Consider the following 17,412-nt stretch of genomic DNA (forward strand, 5'->3'; position numbering starts at 1 on the left):
AGCGCAGGAGATGCAACACATGCCCTTATACCTCCCCCCTTCCCACTGTCCAGGGCCCCAAACACCCCTTCCAGGTGAAACAGCAATTTACTTGTACTTCTTGCAATTTAGTATACTGTATTCGCTGATCACAATGTGGTCTCCTCTACATTGGGGAGACTAAACGCAGATTGGGTGACCGCTTTGCGGAACACCTCTGTTCAGTCCATAAGGGGGACCCCGAGCTTCCGGTCACCTGTCATTTCAATTCACCGCTCCATTCCCACTCAGGCCTCACCGTCCTCGGCCTCTTGCATTGTTCCACGGAAGCTCAGCGGAAGCTCGAGGAACAGCACCTCATCTTTCGATTAGGCACTTTACAGCCTTCTGGACTCAACAGAGTTCAACGATTTCAGATCATAACCTCGGCCCCAATTAATTAAATTAAATTAATTAATTATTTATATATATTTTTATCCACACTCTTTCTTCTCCCCCACATGGCAGCTGTCTCTCATTCTGCCAGGGCAATTTACACTTCATCTAGAGCCATCCTTTGTTTCTTAACCTGTCCTATTACCATCTCCTTTTGCCTTGAATATCTCAATCTCTTCCGCCTTCTATCCGATCACAGACCTTCCCTTTTGTTCTTTCATCCCCTCCCCCCTTTCCCAGCCTCTACACTTGCTTAAAAATCTGTTCCATTTCCTGCTTTTTTCCAGTTCTGACGAAAGGTCATCGACCTGAAACGTTAACTCTGTTTCTCTCTTCACAGATGCTGCCTGACCTGCTGAGTTTCTCCAGCATTTTCTGTTTTTTTTTCTCCAGATTTCCAGCATCTGCAGTATTTTCTTTTTGTACTGATAAAAATTACACTGATTGCATGGCCCTCTCAGAACTATACATTTATAGGAGCACATCATGTGTAAAATTTATCAAGAATCCATTAGAAAGAACTTCCATTTTTATAGCGTCCCAAGTGATTCACAGCCAATGAATTATTTTTGAGCTGCAGTCAATGTTATGTCAGCAAACACGACAGCCAACCTGCCAACAGCAATAAGGTAAATGACCAGATAATCGGTTTTAGCCGTGTTAGTTTAAGGATAAATGATGGCTAGGGCAACAGGAGAATTTCCCCTGCTCTTCTTCAAATAGTGCCATAGGATCTTATCTCCACCTTGAGCAGGCAAAGAACCTCAGTTTTAATGTCTCATGCGAAAGACAGCACCGACAGTGCAGCACTTCCTCAGTACTGCACTGAAGTGTCAGCATAGATCATGCGTTCAAATCACTGGACCTTCTGACTTAGAGAGGTGAGAGTGCGACCACGGAGATAAGGCTGAGACTTAGAAGAGGTTTTGTATAAATTGCCCCCATCCCTAACCTAAAACAAGTCATGGGCCCAATTTGTGAGCAGATGATGACCATGTAGTAATCTAAAATGAAGGCTAGAGTAATCATCATAATTGTGATGAGAAGCCACATTATGGCATAGTGCCATCAATAAGATCCTCCAGAAAATTTTCAAAATTTGAATTGCTCATACAAGCTAACATTTTGATTAAAAGATAAACCCTCCCCTTGTAGCCACTGCCCCCCCCCCCCGCCAACCCAACCACACCACAGATGCAAAATACTAAGTTAGAGGCAGTTTTTCCATTCAGCAATAAAAATGCAACTCACCTGGGGCTAATTTCACTGGTAATATCACCCAAATCATCCAACTGTGTTAAGTGTTGTAAGGTGTCTACCTTCCCATGAGTTTTCATGGCTCCAGAGACCTTTTTCAGACACGCTTTGGCTGCTTTCAGTAGTCCTAAGCAAGGAGCCATGACCTGTTTGTCCGCTTCTGACCAGTAAGTGTCCCGATTTTCTCGTAAGTCTACATCATCATCATCATCAAAAATGTCACTGAATGGATCTGGATTATCTGCATGCCGAGCCTGCCAATTACACACAACTGATTATCTGAACAGCACAGATACAATTCATTCAGCGCTAGCTATTTCTACAGTGTTTGGTGCAGTCAGCGGTTACAAATTGCAGGTTTGTCTTAGATACGGTCTCTGGTCCCTGCATCTTATCAGGAATGTGCTCACACTCACACTGCCCAATTTGTGGCCACACAATAGTGTAACCAGGAGGCATAACAATAGTATGATCTTATGACCCAGAATTGTTTCAGTAGGTGGACAGAAAGCACTTTAGTGAGACATGGTCTAGTACAAGTCATTAAGCTGCTTTATTTTAGTCACCAAGGGGACATAGTTGTATTAAAACTCACTTACTTCACTTAACTTCAAAGCCCTCGTCAATAAAGAAAACACATACTGCCTTGTCCTGGGTAAGTGAGCCAATACTTGTTTTGGTCAAGCTAGCATTATCGGAAATGGTGGCATATTGGTTATGTTACTGGACGAGTAATCCAGAGGTCTGGACTAATGATCCCACCACGGCAGCTGTGGAATTTAAATTCAGTTAATTAAATAAATCTGGAATAAAGCGCTAGTATCAGTAACGGTGACCATGAAACTATCAGATTGTCGCAAAAACCCAAAAGGAAATCTGCCGTCCTTACCTGGTCTGGCTTATATGTGATTCCAGACCCACAGCAATGTGGCTGACTCTTAACTGCCCTCTGAAATGGCTTAGCAAGCCACTCAAGGGCAATTAGGGATGCACAATAAAAGCAATGCCCACATCCCATGAATGAATTAAAAAAACAGACCAAGACGGGCTGGGTTGGCACAAGTCTTACAATTTCGCTCTGCAGACCATCCTGACTGACTGGCCTAGAATACGTTTCTCTCTCTTTTGGTTACTTCCAAAGAAAGTGGAAGGGCTGTTCCACCAGCATGGAATGGTTGGGGTGAATGGCCGGTTTCTGTGCTGTATAGTCTATGCAATGTGAAACAGATTTCAGAAAGGATGATCATGATTGACAAACCCGATTAGAGTTCTTTGAGAAGGTGAAAGATATGGTGGATGGGGGGAAATGCAGTAGATGGTGTGTACATGAAATTTCAGAAAGCCTTTAATTAGTTTCCTGTGTGATAACTTCTGGAGAAGATTGAAGGATATGGAATCGAGGGAGGAAAGCAAATTGGATTAAACTGGTTAGAAGGGAGGTGTTGGAGTTAAGGGCAGTTGCTGAGTAGATGGACGTGTGTTCCACAGGGTTCTGTTCTGGGACCACTTCTGATCACTGTGTACATCAACGATTTGGATATAGGGCTAGAGGAAGTGGTATCCAAGTTTGCACACATGAAAATAGAAGGCATTGTAAATAATTCTCAGGCCCAAAGGAAGCCACAAGGAGCAACAGGATGTTGGGCGGAAAAGTGGCAGATGGAATTCAATGTCAGCAAATGTGAGGTGGTAGATTATAAAATAGATTAAATAGATAGTTGAAGGAAAAGGGAATAAGGGGATATGAGAACAGTGCACACACACAGGATCAGGACTACTGCTTGAGTGGAGGGTAAACACCAACACGGACTGGTTGGGTTGAACGGTCTGTGTGTTGTAATTCTATAAAATGTTTTTTTTTAATCATACTAGTACAAACTGGCGTGTAAAATAATGCTGTAAATGGGTTAAAAAGAAATGTCAGTCAACATTCCTTTATTTCCTTAAAAAGAAAAAGTCGAATAAAACATTGCCGAGTTGGCTTTTAGTATATTTGGATTTCCAAAAGGCATTCGATAAGGTGCCACATAAAAGGTTGTTAAGCAAGATAGGGCACATGGGGTTGGGGGTAATGTATTAGCATGAATAATGATTCTGATGAAGGGTCCCAGACCTGAAACGTTAACTGGTTCTCTCTCCATGGATGCTGCCTGGCCTGCTGAGTATTTCCAGCATTTTCTGTTATTTTAGATTTCCAGCATCCGCAGTATTTTGCTATTGTATTAGAGCATGAATAAAGGATTGGTTAACAGACAGAAAACAGAGTATGGATAAACGGATCATTTACAAATCGGCAGGCTGTAACTAATGGAGTACCACAAAGATCAGTGCTGGGGCCTCAGCTATTTACAATCTATATTAATGACTTAGATGAAGGGGCCGAGTGCAATGTATCCAAGTTTGCTGACGATACAAAGCTAGGTGGAAAAGTAATGCGAGGAGGACGCAAAGAGCCTGCAAAGGGATATAGACAGGTTAAGTGAGTGGGCAATAAGGTGGCAGAAGGAGTAAAATGTGGAGAAATGTGAGGTTATTCACTTTGGAAGGCAGAATAGAAAAACAGAATATTTTTTAAATGGCGAGAAATGATTAAATGTTGCTGTTCAGAGAGATTTAGGTGTCCTAGAACAAGAAACAGAGGCCGCGATTTTGCCGGCGCGCTCAGTGCAGATTTGGAGGCGAGTCCACTGTCAAAATCGGAATGATTGACCGGGTTGGGAACCCGCTCCGAACCGGTCTCCATGTACGTTTCCAAAGTGTCGAGTCTGTGATTTCAGAACAGACCCAACACCAAGCGGTGGGGGAGGCATTTAAGATAATTAAGTGCTTGTTAACTACTATTTTGCCAGCCTATTTCTACTTTATCACTTTTTTAATGGGGTTCACGTTGTTCGGAGATCACGTCAGGTAAGTAGGTCAGGTTTTCTATCTCTCCCCATTGCTGTGAATAGGTGACAGCTGCAAAAGTTGTATAGTCATAGAGTTATACAGCACAGAAAGAGGCCCTTCGGCCCACTGTGCCTGCGCCATCCATCAAGCCCCATCTATTCTAATCCCATTTCCAGCACTTGGTCCGTAGCCTTGTATGCTATGGCGTTTCAAGTGCTCATCTAAATGCTTCTTGAATGTTGTGAGGATTCCTGCCTCTACCACCCTTTCAGGCAGTGAGTTCCAGATTCCAACCACCCTCTGGGTGAAAAAGTTTTTCCTCAAATCCCCTCTAAACCTCCTGCCCCTTACCTTGAAACTATGCCCCCTGGTTATTGACCCCTCTACTAAGGGGAAAAGTTCCTTTCTATCTACCCTATCTATGCCCCTCACAATTTTGCACACCTCAATCAGGTCCCCCCTCAGCCTTCACTGCTCTAAGGAAAACAACCCCAGCCTGTCCAGTCTCTCTTCATAGCTGAAGCGCTCCAGCCCAGGTAACATCGTGGTGAATCTCCTCTGCACCCTCTCCAATGCAATCGCATCCTTCCTATAGTGTGGCGACCAGAACTGCACACAGTATTCCAGCTGTGGCCTAACTAGCGTTTTGTACAACTCCGTCATAACCTCCCTGCTCTTATGCCTCGGCTAATGAAGGCAAGTATCCCATATGCCTTTTTAACCACCTTATCTACCTGTCCTGCTGCCTTCAGGGATCTATGTACATGCACACCAAGGTCCCTCTGATCCTCTGTCCTTCCTAGGGTCCTACCACTCACTGTGTATTCCCTTGCCTTGTTAGTCCTCCCAAAATGCATCACCTCACACTTTTCAGGGTTAAATTCCATTTGCCACTGTTCTGCCCATCTGACCAACCTGTCTATATCGTCCTGTAGCCTGAGGCTTCCCTCCTCGCTATTTACCACTCCACCAATTTTCATGTATGAGAGCTACCATTTTACAGCTGTTCACTTTCCAATGTCAGAAGTTTGAGCCTTCAGGATTTGGAAGACACTTGAGCTTTATGCAGTTTGGAAGTGTTTGGAGTAAACTCTCTATCCACTGTCACCTCCTTGGAGCAAGCTCTCTCACCACTGACAGATTCGCTTCTGTCATCTCAACTTCAGCTGCCATCTATTCCATCAACATCAGTGTCCTTAAAAAAAATCTCATCTTGGTCCTCTGAACCCCTCCACGAGCAGCCCCAACACCAACCTTCTCCGCAATCACCTGATGCTGCACAGGACACAGGGCATCAGCACCAGACAACATTGCTGCCCGAGAGGCCACATTTACTTCACTTGATGCTGTACACCCTGGCTGCCACATGATGCGCCAGGCTGACACTACACCAGCACCATAAAGCATCCCTACAATGTCCAAGCCATTCCTTTCACACATCACAATTGGGAGGGGGGGGGGTCTGTCTCAACATTCACTGGAACTCACCAAGACACTTCTAAAGGTCTGTGCAATAAGGTAAAAAGTGTTAAAAATATAGATTTCAATGCTCGACAAGACATTAACAGTAACTTTACAGGAACATTGGCTAAACCACCCAAGTGCCTACCCTTGTGTGTTGTTAGTTGGTATGCTTGCAGTAGGATGAGGATGGGTGTGAGGGGTGGCTAGTGAGATGGGGAAGTGATAATGTAGATAGAGAGGGATGGGTGGAGGTGCAAGGTAAGTTGGTGTGAGTAAAGACGTGCAGGAGTAGGGTAGGGAAGGCAGAGTGATGTGGATGTGATGAGTGGCGCAGCAGGATGAGGTTGAGTGTGGTTTTGTACTAATATTTCGTGATCTACTGAGATTATTGAAACTTTTGCGGCACTGCAGCCTGGTCCTCCAGACGACATCCCTGCTTTTGCCCTCCTGTGCAATGTGCAACCAGGCTGCATTAGTGTCCTGGGGAGGTCTCTTCCGCCTATGGGAAGGGAAGAGAACCTCCCTGCGTACTGCGACTCCCTCCATAAGCATATGGAGGGAGTAATGGGAAAGCCTGGGTGCAGCCGTCCACCTTTGTGCAGTGCTCGTCACTGTTTGCAGCACCTCAATGCTGCAGAACACTGACAGCACAACTGTCAAAATGAATGTGGACATGGCCCCTTTAAGGAAACCGGTTGATGACACGTCAAATACATCATCAGACCCACTTCCTTTTAATTGGCCGGGAAATGCACAGGGCAGGCTTAACAAGCCCAATCTACATAAAATCACTTGGAGCGCGCAGGCTGGAGCCGGGAACGGGACTGGGATCCGCTGCACACCTCTCCCGCCGCGATCCCATCTCCGCTGGTGAAATTGCGGCCAGAGAGTTAGCATGCAGGGTCAGCAAGCAATTAGGCAAATGGCATGTTGGCCTTTATTGCTAGAGGGTTGGAGTACAAGAGTAAGGAAGTTTTGCTACAATTGTACGTACAGGGCTCATGTGAGACCACACCTGGAGTACTGTGGAGAGTTTTGGTCTCCTTATTTAAGGAAGGATATACTTGCCTTAGAGGAAGTGCAACGAAGGTTCACTAGATTGATTCCTGGGATGGAGAGGGTTGTCCTATGAGGAGAGATTGAGCCTATACTTTCTGGAGTGTAGATGAATGAGGGGTGATCTCATTGAAACATAAGATTCTGAGGGGAATTGACAGGATTGGCTGGAGAGTCTAGAACTAGGGGGCATAGTCTCAGGATAAGGGATCGGCCTTTTAAGACTGAGATGAGGAGAAATTTATTCACTCAGAGGGTTATGAATCTTTGGAATTCTCTACCCACAAAGTGTTGTGGATACTCAGTCGTTGAGTATATTCAAGGCTGAGACACAGATTTTTGGACTCGAGGAATCAAGAGATATGGGATAGGGCGGGAAAGTGGAGTGGAGGTCAAAGATCAGCCATGTTTTTATTGAATGGCGGAGCAGGCTCGAGGGGCCGTATGACCCACTCCTGCTTCGAATTCTTACGTTCTTCAGAAAGTAGAGTGGAAGAGGGGCAGAACAGGAGCAGCAAAACACAGCGAGTTTATTTGCCTAACAAAGAGCCAGACAAAACAGCTGACTCTTTTCAAGTGTCTAGTACCAACGGAGAGGAATGCTTTCTCTCTACCTACTGACAGAAGTGCTGTATTGAAACATCAGTGGCAGCAGTGTAGAGAAGCAGTAATCTTTTCAGCGGCACACTCAGAGCCTACATTTAACACAACAACTTGTATTTATACAGCGACTTTAACATAGTAAAATGTCCCAAGGCACTTCACAGGAGTATTAGAAGACAAAAAATTTGACACCGAGCCACATAAGGAGAAATTAGGGCAGGTGACCAAAAGCTTGGTCAAAGAGGTACGTTTTAAGGAGCATCTTAAAGGTGGAGAGGTAGAGAGGCAGAGAGGTTTAGGGAGGGAATTCCAGAGCTTAGGGCCTAGGCAACAGAAGGCACAGTCACCAAAAGTTGAGCGATTATAATCAAGGATGCTCAAGAGGGCAGAATTAAGATATCTCGGGGGGGGGGGGGGGTGTTGTGGGGCTGGAGGAGATTAAAGAGATAGGGAGGGTCAAGGCCATGGAGGGATGAGAATTTTGAAATCGAGTCGTTGCTTAACCGGGAGCCAATGTAGGTCAGCGAGCACAGGGGTGATGGGTGAACGGGACTTGGTGCGAGTTAGGACACTGGCAGACGAGTTTTGGATGACCTCAAGTTTACGTAGGGTAGAATGTGGGAGGCCAGCCAGGAGTGCATTGGAATAGTCAAGTCTAGAGGTAACAATGGCTTGGATGAGGGTTTCAGCAGCGGATGAGCTGAGGCCAGGGCAGAGACAGGCGATGTTAAGTAGGTGGAAATAGGCGGTCTTCGTTATGCTGCGGATATGTGGTCGGAAGCTCATTTCAGGGTCAAATATGACACCAAGATTGCAAACAGTGTGGTTCAGCCTTAAACAGGCCAACAACACAGCAGTTATCAACACCCATTTCTGAAGCAATTGTACTGAAGCAGTGTCACGGATGTGTGCTATCACGCAGGCTGATTAACACCTTGGTTTTAGGCACAACTGCGTTTGTGAAATATTTTGTCTGTATTACTAAGTGGTCCAGTGAAGCCAGAATCTGCAAACTAAAGTAAGTGAATGGCCTAGAAGAGGTTGTGAAATTCTACGAATTTAAACAGGATGTGCTTTAAACCAGTGTGCATTTAGCGAGAATATTTAACACTTTACAGTAAAAGAATCAGATTCTGAAAAAGCATGCACTTAAATGGGCTTCAAGTAATAAGCCGCTATGTAAATACAAGTTTGTTCTTTCACAATAAAGTGCAATATTTCAATGTAAGGGTACAAATAAAAAGAGAAACGTGGCAAATGTTGGAAATCCAAATAAAAACAGACAATGCACAGCAGGTGACAAGACAATTATGGAAGAGTATGGTAATTTGGCCAATCTTAATTCATCCATTCAGAATAGTCCTGAAGTGCCCCACTGCAGCATGTAATTGGTTCTTAAACAATTCTGGTGTTTGCTTCCACTGCTCTATCCGGGAGTCATTTCCAAGTATGATCACCTTCCAACAGCAGTCCTAAATTGACCTTTAAACAGTTTGAAGGCCCACTGCCCTTCTCTTACCATTTCATTTAAAGTAATTGTCCGGATTTCACTTTTCTGCACCATTTACAGCCTCATATCTCCAAGATCGCTTTGCAGATGCCCCCACTCAAGGTTGAAGAGCTCAAGTTTCTCCAGTAATTTCCCAATAACTTAGGCCACAAGAACAGTGATCAGTCTTGTGGCTCTTCACTGCACTGGCTACGGTGCCGGAATGTCTCCCTTGTGTCTGGATGACTAGAGCTGAACAAGGTATTCAAACAGTGATCTAAATAGAGCACTATACAATTGGAATATGACTTTATCTGACTTGTATTCTACTGCTTTGTGTCTACATTTCACAATACTATTGGCTTTGTTGAGTGCTGCTGTGTACAGGTTGGACATGTTGAACATCAAGTCTACTAAGACTTCTGGATCTTGTTCAACTTCGGCCTTAGCTATTGCGGCGCCATACATTTTCCTTGCTAGTTACGGTATTTTATATTTGTCTGTATTAAATTTTATCTGCCATTATTCTGCCCTCTTACATATTTTGTCCAGCTCCTTTTGTAATTTCTGAGCTACCCCCACTGATTTCACTGCCCCTCCTAATTTGGTGATCTGCAAATTTGAGCAATGTGCATCGGGTTGCCGAGTACAAGATGTAAATTAGGAACTGTAGAAATCCCAACACCGATTCCTGGGCATCCCACTTCGATCTTGCCCCCGACCCAAATGTTACTCCTCTAACAAGTACTGTACCTGTTGTTTTCTACCCTTCAGCCATTTTGTTATCCATATCCAAGAGTTACCCTGATGCCCCACACCTTTTAGCATAACTAATAGCCTTTCTAATTGGAACTTTGTCAAAGGGCTTCTGAAACCTAGGTACAACACATCATAGGGCTCATGAGCACCAGTAAGTAGTGTAGACAGGAGCATAAAACGACAGAGACATTGATAGATTGAGTGGGCAAAACTGTGGCAGATGGATTTCATTGCAGGCAAGTGTGAGGTCATCCATTTTGGACCAAAAAAGGAAAGATTGGAGTACTTTTTTTTGTGAAAAGTTAGGACCACTGGAGGTTCAAAGAGATTTAGGGGTCCATGTACACAGATCACTAAAATGTAGTAGCCAGGTACAAATAATTATCAAAAAAGGTTTATGGAATGTTAGCCTTTATAACTAGAAGGCTAGAATATAAAGGGGAGGAAGTTTTGCTACAGCTATACAAAGCCCTGGTTCGACCACATCTGGAGTGCTGTGTGCAGTTCTGGGCACAGCACCTTAGAAAGGATGTATGGGCCTTGGAAGGAGGGCAGTGCAGATTCACCAGAATGTTATCAGGAATCCAAGGGTTAGATTATGAGGAGAGATTACATAAACTAGGCTTGTATTCCCTGGAATATAGAAGGTTAAGGGATGGCTTGATTGAGGTTTTTAGGAATTTTGAAAGGAATTGATGGGGTAGATAGAGAGAGAAACTTTTTCCGCTGGTGGGGAAGTTTAGAACAAGGGGAGTCAGGCCACTCAGGAGAGAAGTGAGGAAACACGTCTACACAGACGCCGTTCCCTAGCCACCGACTACATCTCATTGAAACGTATTAAATTCGGGCAGGGCTAGACAGACTGGATGCAGGGAGGATGTTTCCCCTGGCTTTGGGGGGGGGGGGGGGGGGGGTGTCTAGAATGAGGGGTCACAGTCTCAGGATACAGGGTAGGACATTTAGGACTGAGATGAGGAGAAATTTCTTCACTCGTGGAATTCTCTACCACAGAAGGCTGTGGAGGCCAAGTCACTGAATATATTTGAGGAGATAGATAGATTTCTAGACACAAAAGGCATCAAGGGGTATAGGGAGAGAGCGGGAATATGGTATTGAGATAGAGGATCAGCCATGATCATACTGAATGGGGCTGAATGGCCTACTCCTGCTCCTATTTTTCTATGTTTCTATCCCTCTTCCTGGCGACTGTCTGAGGCTAAACCACTGTTCGCAACCTTGGTGTCATATCTGACGAGATGAGCTTTCAACTACATAGCTGTACCATCACGAATATCGCCCATTTCCACCTCCGTAATACTGCCCGACTCTGCCCTTGCCTCAGTTCATCCGCTGCTGAAACCCCCATCCGTGCCTTTGTTACCTCTAGACACTATTCCAATGCACACCTAGCTGGCCTCCCATCTTCTACCCTCCATAAACCTAAAGTCATCCAAAACTCTGCTGCCCATGTCCTAACTCGCACCAAGTCCCGTTCACCCATCACCCGTGCGCGTTGACCTACATTGGCTCCTGGTTAAGCAATGCTTCGATTTTAAAATTCTCATCCTTGTTTTCAAATCCGCCCCTCCCTATCTCTGTAACCTCCTCCAGCCCTTCAACCCTCCAAGATCTCTGCACTCCTCCAATTCTGGCCTCTTGCGCATCTGTGATTTTACTCGCTCCACAATTGGCGGCGGTGCCTGCAGCTGCCCAGGCCAAAGCTCTGGAATTCCCTCCCTAATCCTCTCCTTTCTCCTTTAAGATGCTACTTAAAACCTACTTCTTTGACCAAGCTTTTGGTCATCTGCCCTAATATCTCCTTATGTGGCTCGGTGTCAAATTAGCTCCTGTGAAGCACCTTGGGATGTTTTACTACGTTAAAGGTGCTATATAAAAGCAAGTTGTTGTTGTACACACAACGGGTGGTAGATCTGTGGAACTCTACCACAAAAAGCTGTAGATGCTAGCTCAATATTGAGTCTAGGTGGCTGCATGCAGTTAGGATACAGGTCAGCCATGATCTCAGTGAATCTTGAGGGGCTAAATGGCCTACTCCGGTCACATGTTCCTACCACAGTCCACTTGGGATGTCAATTCCTTAAAAGAAGTCAAGGAGGTTGGTCAAGCAATTATTCCCTTTTTGAACCCACGTTGATCACTGTTTACTCTATTCTTGTATAGTTAATTTTCAAGTCTGTCTCTAATAATTGCATTATTTTACATGGGATTGAAGCAAGGCGGATTGGTCTGCAGTTGCCCATTTTGAATATAGGCATCATGTTTGCATGTTTCCAATCTAATTGTATCCTTTTAGCCTGTCTAGGACTTCCATTTCATTGATATCAAAGTCATTTATTTTGCCTGGGTTAACTCTGATGTTTATGCCTTCCCTTGTGGATACTTGGAGAATGCAATTATTTAAAATATCTTGTGCTCATCCTCTGGAATCCATTTGCACCAATACTTTTTTCCCCTAGGTCTCTCTTTGGCCCTCTAATCAGCCATTCAACCCATTTCCCAGGGAACCCCATCCCATTTATCCTTGCAGGATTTAGAGGTTAAGTTTCCCTTTTATTTCACTTTTGCTTATTAATTCATTTGGGATCACGCATGTTTAGTCTGACCTTACTGATTCTAGGTTTAGATTTATCCTGCACCCTCAGCATTATGCATTTAAAAGTATTCCATTTTCCCTCCATCAAAATGATGCTGAACTACCTTCACCAGTCAGTCAATTTCCTTGTGTGGTTCCCTCATTTATTGTAATGAGCCCTTTTAAAGTTATTTGTTCAGCTCCTGGTCTTTGGTATTTCTGAGTCCCAAATCACACTGAACTTACTCATTCCGTGGATGCTGTCCACTCAATAATGCCACAACTTCTATCATCTGCAGGTTATATGGGTCATTTGTAAATGCCACACTGCTTCACTAATGCACTGGTTCATGAAGCAGTCATTCATTACAGCTACCAACTCGGACTCCTAACTACTTGGGTTTTCCCAATTTATACCAGGTTGACTGAACTAGCCTATTAAAATAAGTTCGGTAAAGAGGGGGGGGGGGGGGGTTTAAGAACTCCATCGTGCCTGATCACGATCAAGTAACACACACAGAATGCCCAACAATAATGGGATGCAAGTTTAAACCTCCCACCACACTCGGTTCCCAATCTCGACCTGCTGCTGCGAGGAGCCAGAGTTGAAGTCAAATTCCGCTCCACAGAGCAGTGAGGCCATCCCTACCTTTGGTTGCTATAGTAACACTGGCAGATGCCCGAGAGCAAGTTGCACACCAGAAAGGCTGCATTTTCATCGTAATTGGTTTATTTTAAGCTAAAATTGAGCATATAATAAAGTTGTCATTCATCAACTAATTCTTTGAGTATTCAAAAGAAAAACAAGTTGACAAGTTTCTTCATGGTCACTTCAACTCCATTTTCCATCCTACACCAAGATGAAACCTCTCTCTAAACCTGTGCTATACTAGTAGGCATAGGTTCACAGCACAGAACTCACGCTAATCTGGCACAAATGGAAAATCTCACTCTGGGAAAAACTCCAAAGGACAGCTGTAAATGCAAAATTAAGTAGAAGGAGTCACTGAGACACATTGATGAGGAGTTACCCTTCAGCAGGATGTGTTCCAATAAGTGAGCAATGCTGCCACCAAGTGTTCAAAGTGGGAAGTAGTGTTCCATTCTTGGAAACCGGCACTTCCGTTCCCCTGAAAGGGGTTCAGAGTTCGAACACGTGCGCAGGAGAGGCTGCGCGTGCGCATCGAACTTGCGTTTTTTTTGCAGGTTTTCCCGGGAGGGTAAGTCTCCAGAATTTACACGTTTAAAAAGCAGTCGTAAGGCCTGCTTTTTACAAGGTAAGTGGTGAATTAATTAAAATTAAAACATTTTTTCCACAGGTTTATCATTTTTAAATACTTTAAAGGCAAGTTTATTTTTAGCCCCGTTAGAAAATAAAATTATTTTTTTCAAAAATTTAAATTAAAATAGTTATTTCATGTAATTTATAGTTTATTTAAAAAATGTGATTTAAAAAAAAAATTATTTGAAGATTTAGTGATGTTTTGGGGCTCGTAGTATTTCTAAGTTTGACAGCACTTCCTGTCAAACTTATGAATGAAGCATTCCCTGCTCCGATTGGCTCCCCATGGCCCACGTGATCCCAGGGGACGCATCGAACTAACTGCGCTCCTGGGATACGCAAGCACTGTGCGCCGGCAGTTGGAGCAGGCCCAGGATCGGAATCCCACGGGGGCCCACAGCTCAACGGCCGGCGCGCAAGGCAAGTGCAGGTCGGGGGCTTACACCCGCGGGAAGCCCCCGACCCGAATTTCTGGGCCAGTATCTCCCAACCTGGATAAGTAGTTTCACAAAAAAAGTTTTGATTTGTTGGCCACATTTTTTGCTGAAACTGAAGACAGCTAGTTAGTCCCAATCCAGAGGTCACAGAAAAGCTCTGAAATGTGGACAATTCTCCCAAAGTCGTACAAGTGACAGAATCAGGTGAGCAACAGAGAAATAAAGTGATTACTAAGCTACACATTTAGTGCCTTTCCTAATCTAATAACTCAAAAGCAAATTCAAATTAGAATCTGTTTGCATAAGTTATTTTAGTAAGAACCTTTTTTTTTTTTTTTTAAATTTGGCAAAAATTTTAAGGTGCACTTGAACTCCATCCCACACCAGGTGAAATTTCCTACTTGTAAATGTAAAGTGAGGATAGTAACAGACTTCAGGAAGATATAGACTGGGGCAATGGGCAGACATATGCCAGATAAAATTTAATGCAGAGAAGAGTGAAGTGATGCATTTTGGTAGGAAGAATGAGAGGCAATATAAACTAAATGGTATAATTTTAAAGGGCGTGCTGGGAGAGAGACACCCGAGGGTGTATGTACACAAATCTTTGATGGTGGCAGGACAAGTTGAGAAGGCTGTTAAAAAGCATATGGGATCCTTGGCTTTAGAAACAGAGGCACAGAGTACAAAAGCAAGGACGTATGCTAAACCTTTAGAAATCACTGGTTAGGGCCCAGTTGGAGTAGTGTGTACAATTCTGGGCACCACATTAGGAACTATGTCAAGCCCTTGGAGAGGGTGCAAAAGGGATTTACTAGAATGGCACCAGGGATACGGGACTTCAGTAACGTGGAGAAACTAGGGTAGCTGGGGTTGTTCTCCTTAGAGCAGAGAAAGTGAAGAGGAGAATCCTTCATGACAGGTGTTCAAAATCATGAAGGATTTCGATAGAGGAAATAAGGAGAAACTGTTTCCAGTGGCAGAAGGGTCGGTAACCAGAGGACACCGATTTAAGGGAATTGACAAAAGAAGAGAGATGATCTTTTTTTTTAATTTTATTTAAACGCAGCGAGTTATGATGATCTGGAATGCACTGCCTGAAAGGGTGGCGGAAGCAGATTCAATAATAACTTGCAAAAGGGAACTGGATAAATACTTAAAGGGAAAAAACATTGCAGGGAAAGGGGATTGGGACTAATTGGATAGCTCTTTCAAAGAGCCAGCGCAAGCATGATGGGCCGAATGGTCTCCTTTTGTTCTGACTCATCCTATGATTCTATGAAATAAAGTTTTAAAATTTTTGCATATCTAGAAATGCATAGAAGTTACAAGATGGAAACAGGCCCAACCCTCCACTAATATTCCCTCTAATTTTGCTTGGCCCTTTAAGGGGCTAAGCGGGCCATTTAAATACCGTGCATGGGCATTTTTTGTATTGAAAAGCCGGCTGCGCAGGTTCCCTGGAGCGCCACATCCACACTGCTTACAGGGAACATTGCCCTCCACGCAAGCAAATAGCTCTTAAGCACATTTACCCATCCTGTTCCTATATCCCTTCAACCCATTTTCATTCATCTACCTGTCCAATCTAATCCTGAACCTTGGCATAGTTTCTGCCTCAACCACGAATGCTGGAAGTGCAATACACAGCCTCACAATCCAGTGCAAAGAAGTTTCTCCTGCCCTCGGTTCTAAATCTTGTTTCTATGGATGATCTTCTTGACCCCTCAACTACTGGAAACAGTTCACTTCTACCACATCTCATCCTCTCCATTTTAAACTCTATTATATCGCCCTGTAATCTGCAATGTTCTAATGAAAAAAAGACCAACTTTTCCAGGTATTTCGATTTCCTCATACCAGACAGCATTCTAGTGAAATAACAACAGAAAATGCTGGAAAAACTCAGCAGGCCAGGCAACATCCGGGGAGAGAGAAACAGAGTCAAAGTTTCAGGTCGAAACTCTTCGTCAGGACTGAAAAAACACAAGAAATGAAACAGATTAAAAGGCCAGTTTGGGGCTGGGAAATGGGGATGAAAGAACAAAAGAGAAGTGAAGAGACATTAAGAGGTATTCAAAACGAGACGAGATGGTAATAGGACTAGTAAAGAGACAAAAGACGACTCTAGATGAAGTGTGAAATGCACTGGCAGAATGAGAGACAGCTGCCATGTGGGAGAGGAGAAAAAAGGGGAAGGACACAAAACAGAGGTGTGGATAAAAAATAAATATTAAAATGTAAATGGGGCCGAGGTTATGATCTGAAATTGTTGAACTCGATATTGAGTCCAGAAGCATTCTAGTGAATCTGCACTGTACCCTCTCTACAGCCTCGATATCCTTCCTATAGTGTGAGCCCAACACTGCACACAGTCCTCTAACCGATTCCGACTCAGATGTTGTATAGGCTCATCATTACTTCTTGGTTTTTATATTGTATTAGACTTTGTACCTGTTCCATTTCCTCCAATGCATCTTCTACAATAGCAGCATAGGAAGACATCAGTGATAGCACAGCTGCCTGGTTATCTGTGGAGGAGTCAAAACAGATAGTGCATCACACTTGAGTTAGATCAATTAAAATTAAACCAAGTATGATTGACAAATATTGCACCTAAAAAAGAGAAAATATCACAACACTTTGTTACTGACAAAACTAAGTGCATATAAATATTGAACACACAAAGATACACATGACTCCATACAAAGTTCAAAGTTACACATTGTGGTAAAACCTCAGTTACCAACTCCTTAAAACCAAAGCAGCTCCACAATTTTGAAACTGTCATAATTAAGTGTCCGTTTATAGAACACCAAAATAGTGATATACGGTTTACCATTTAATTCTGTAAAACATGGATTAGATACAGTAAATGTCAAAACTTTAAAAAAACTAAATATGTAACATGATAGCAAGCACTAATCTCAAGTACTTGCATTACTGTAAAAGCTTATGAACTGTTGAAAAATATGGCTATTCTGACATAGAATGGTGTCCAATGGATCAAAATGTCCATTATGCTGAGGTTGTGTTAAAATGTCAAGCAGCATTTATTTTTAACCTTTCCCTGGAAGCTCATATCCACTAAAAAATATTGATACTCAGAAAATAGTCCAGCACAGATTTTTGTTCATTGTCAGCTGCCTATAATTATGGTGAAAGCTTT

At 43.5% G+C, this 17,412-nt stretch overlaps 1 protein-coding gene across 1 annotated transcript in view; it reads right to left on the bottom strand.

Moving 5' to 3' along the window:
* The window catches only part of ccndbp1 (cyclin D-type binding-protein 1), a 36,387-nt gene that overhangs the window by 7,834 nt on the left and 11,141 nt on the right, over nt 1-17,412 (bottom strand). Inside the window, exons 7-8 of the mRNA XM_086005278.1 lie at nt 16,698-16,774; nt 1,666-1,925 (exon numbers count right to left, since the gene is read on the bottom strand). Coding sequence (XP_085861404.1) covers nt 1,666-1,925; nt 16,698-16,774 — 337 coding nt within the window. The remainder of the gene's footprint in view (nt 1-1,665; nt 1,926-16,697; nt 16,775-17,412) is intronic.

This window comes from Somniosus microcephalus, chromosome 13 (assembly GCF_052327205.1).
Source record: "Somniosus microcephalus isolate GS21.2 chromosome 13, FLI_Smic_1.0, whole genome shotgun sequence".
NCBI classification, from domain to species: domain Eukaryota; kingdom Metazoa; phylum Chordata; class Chondrichthyes; order Squaliformes; family Somniosidae; genus Somniosus; species Somniosus microcephalus.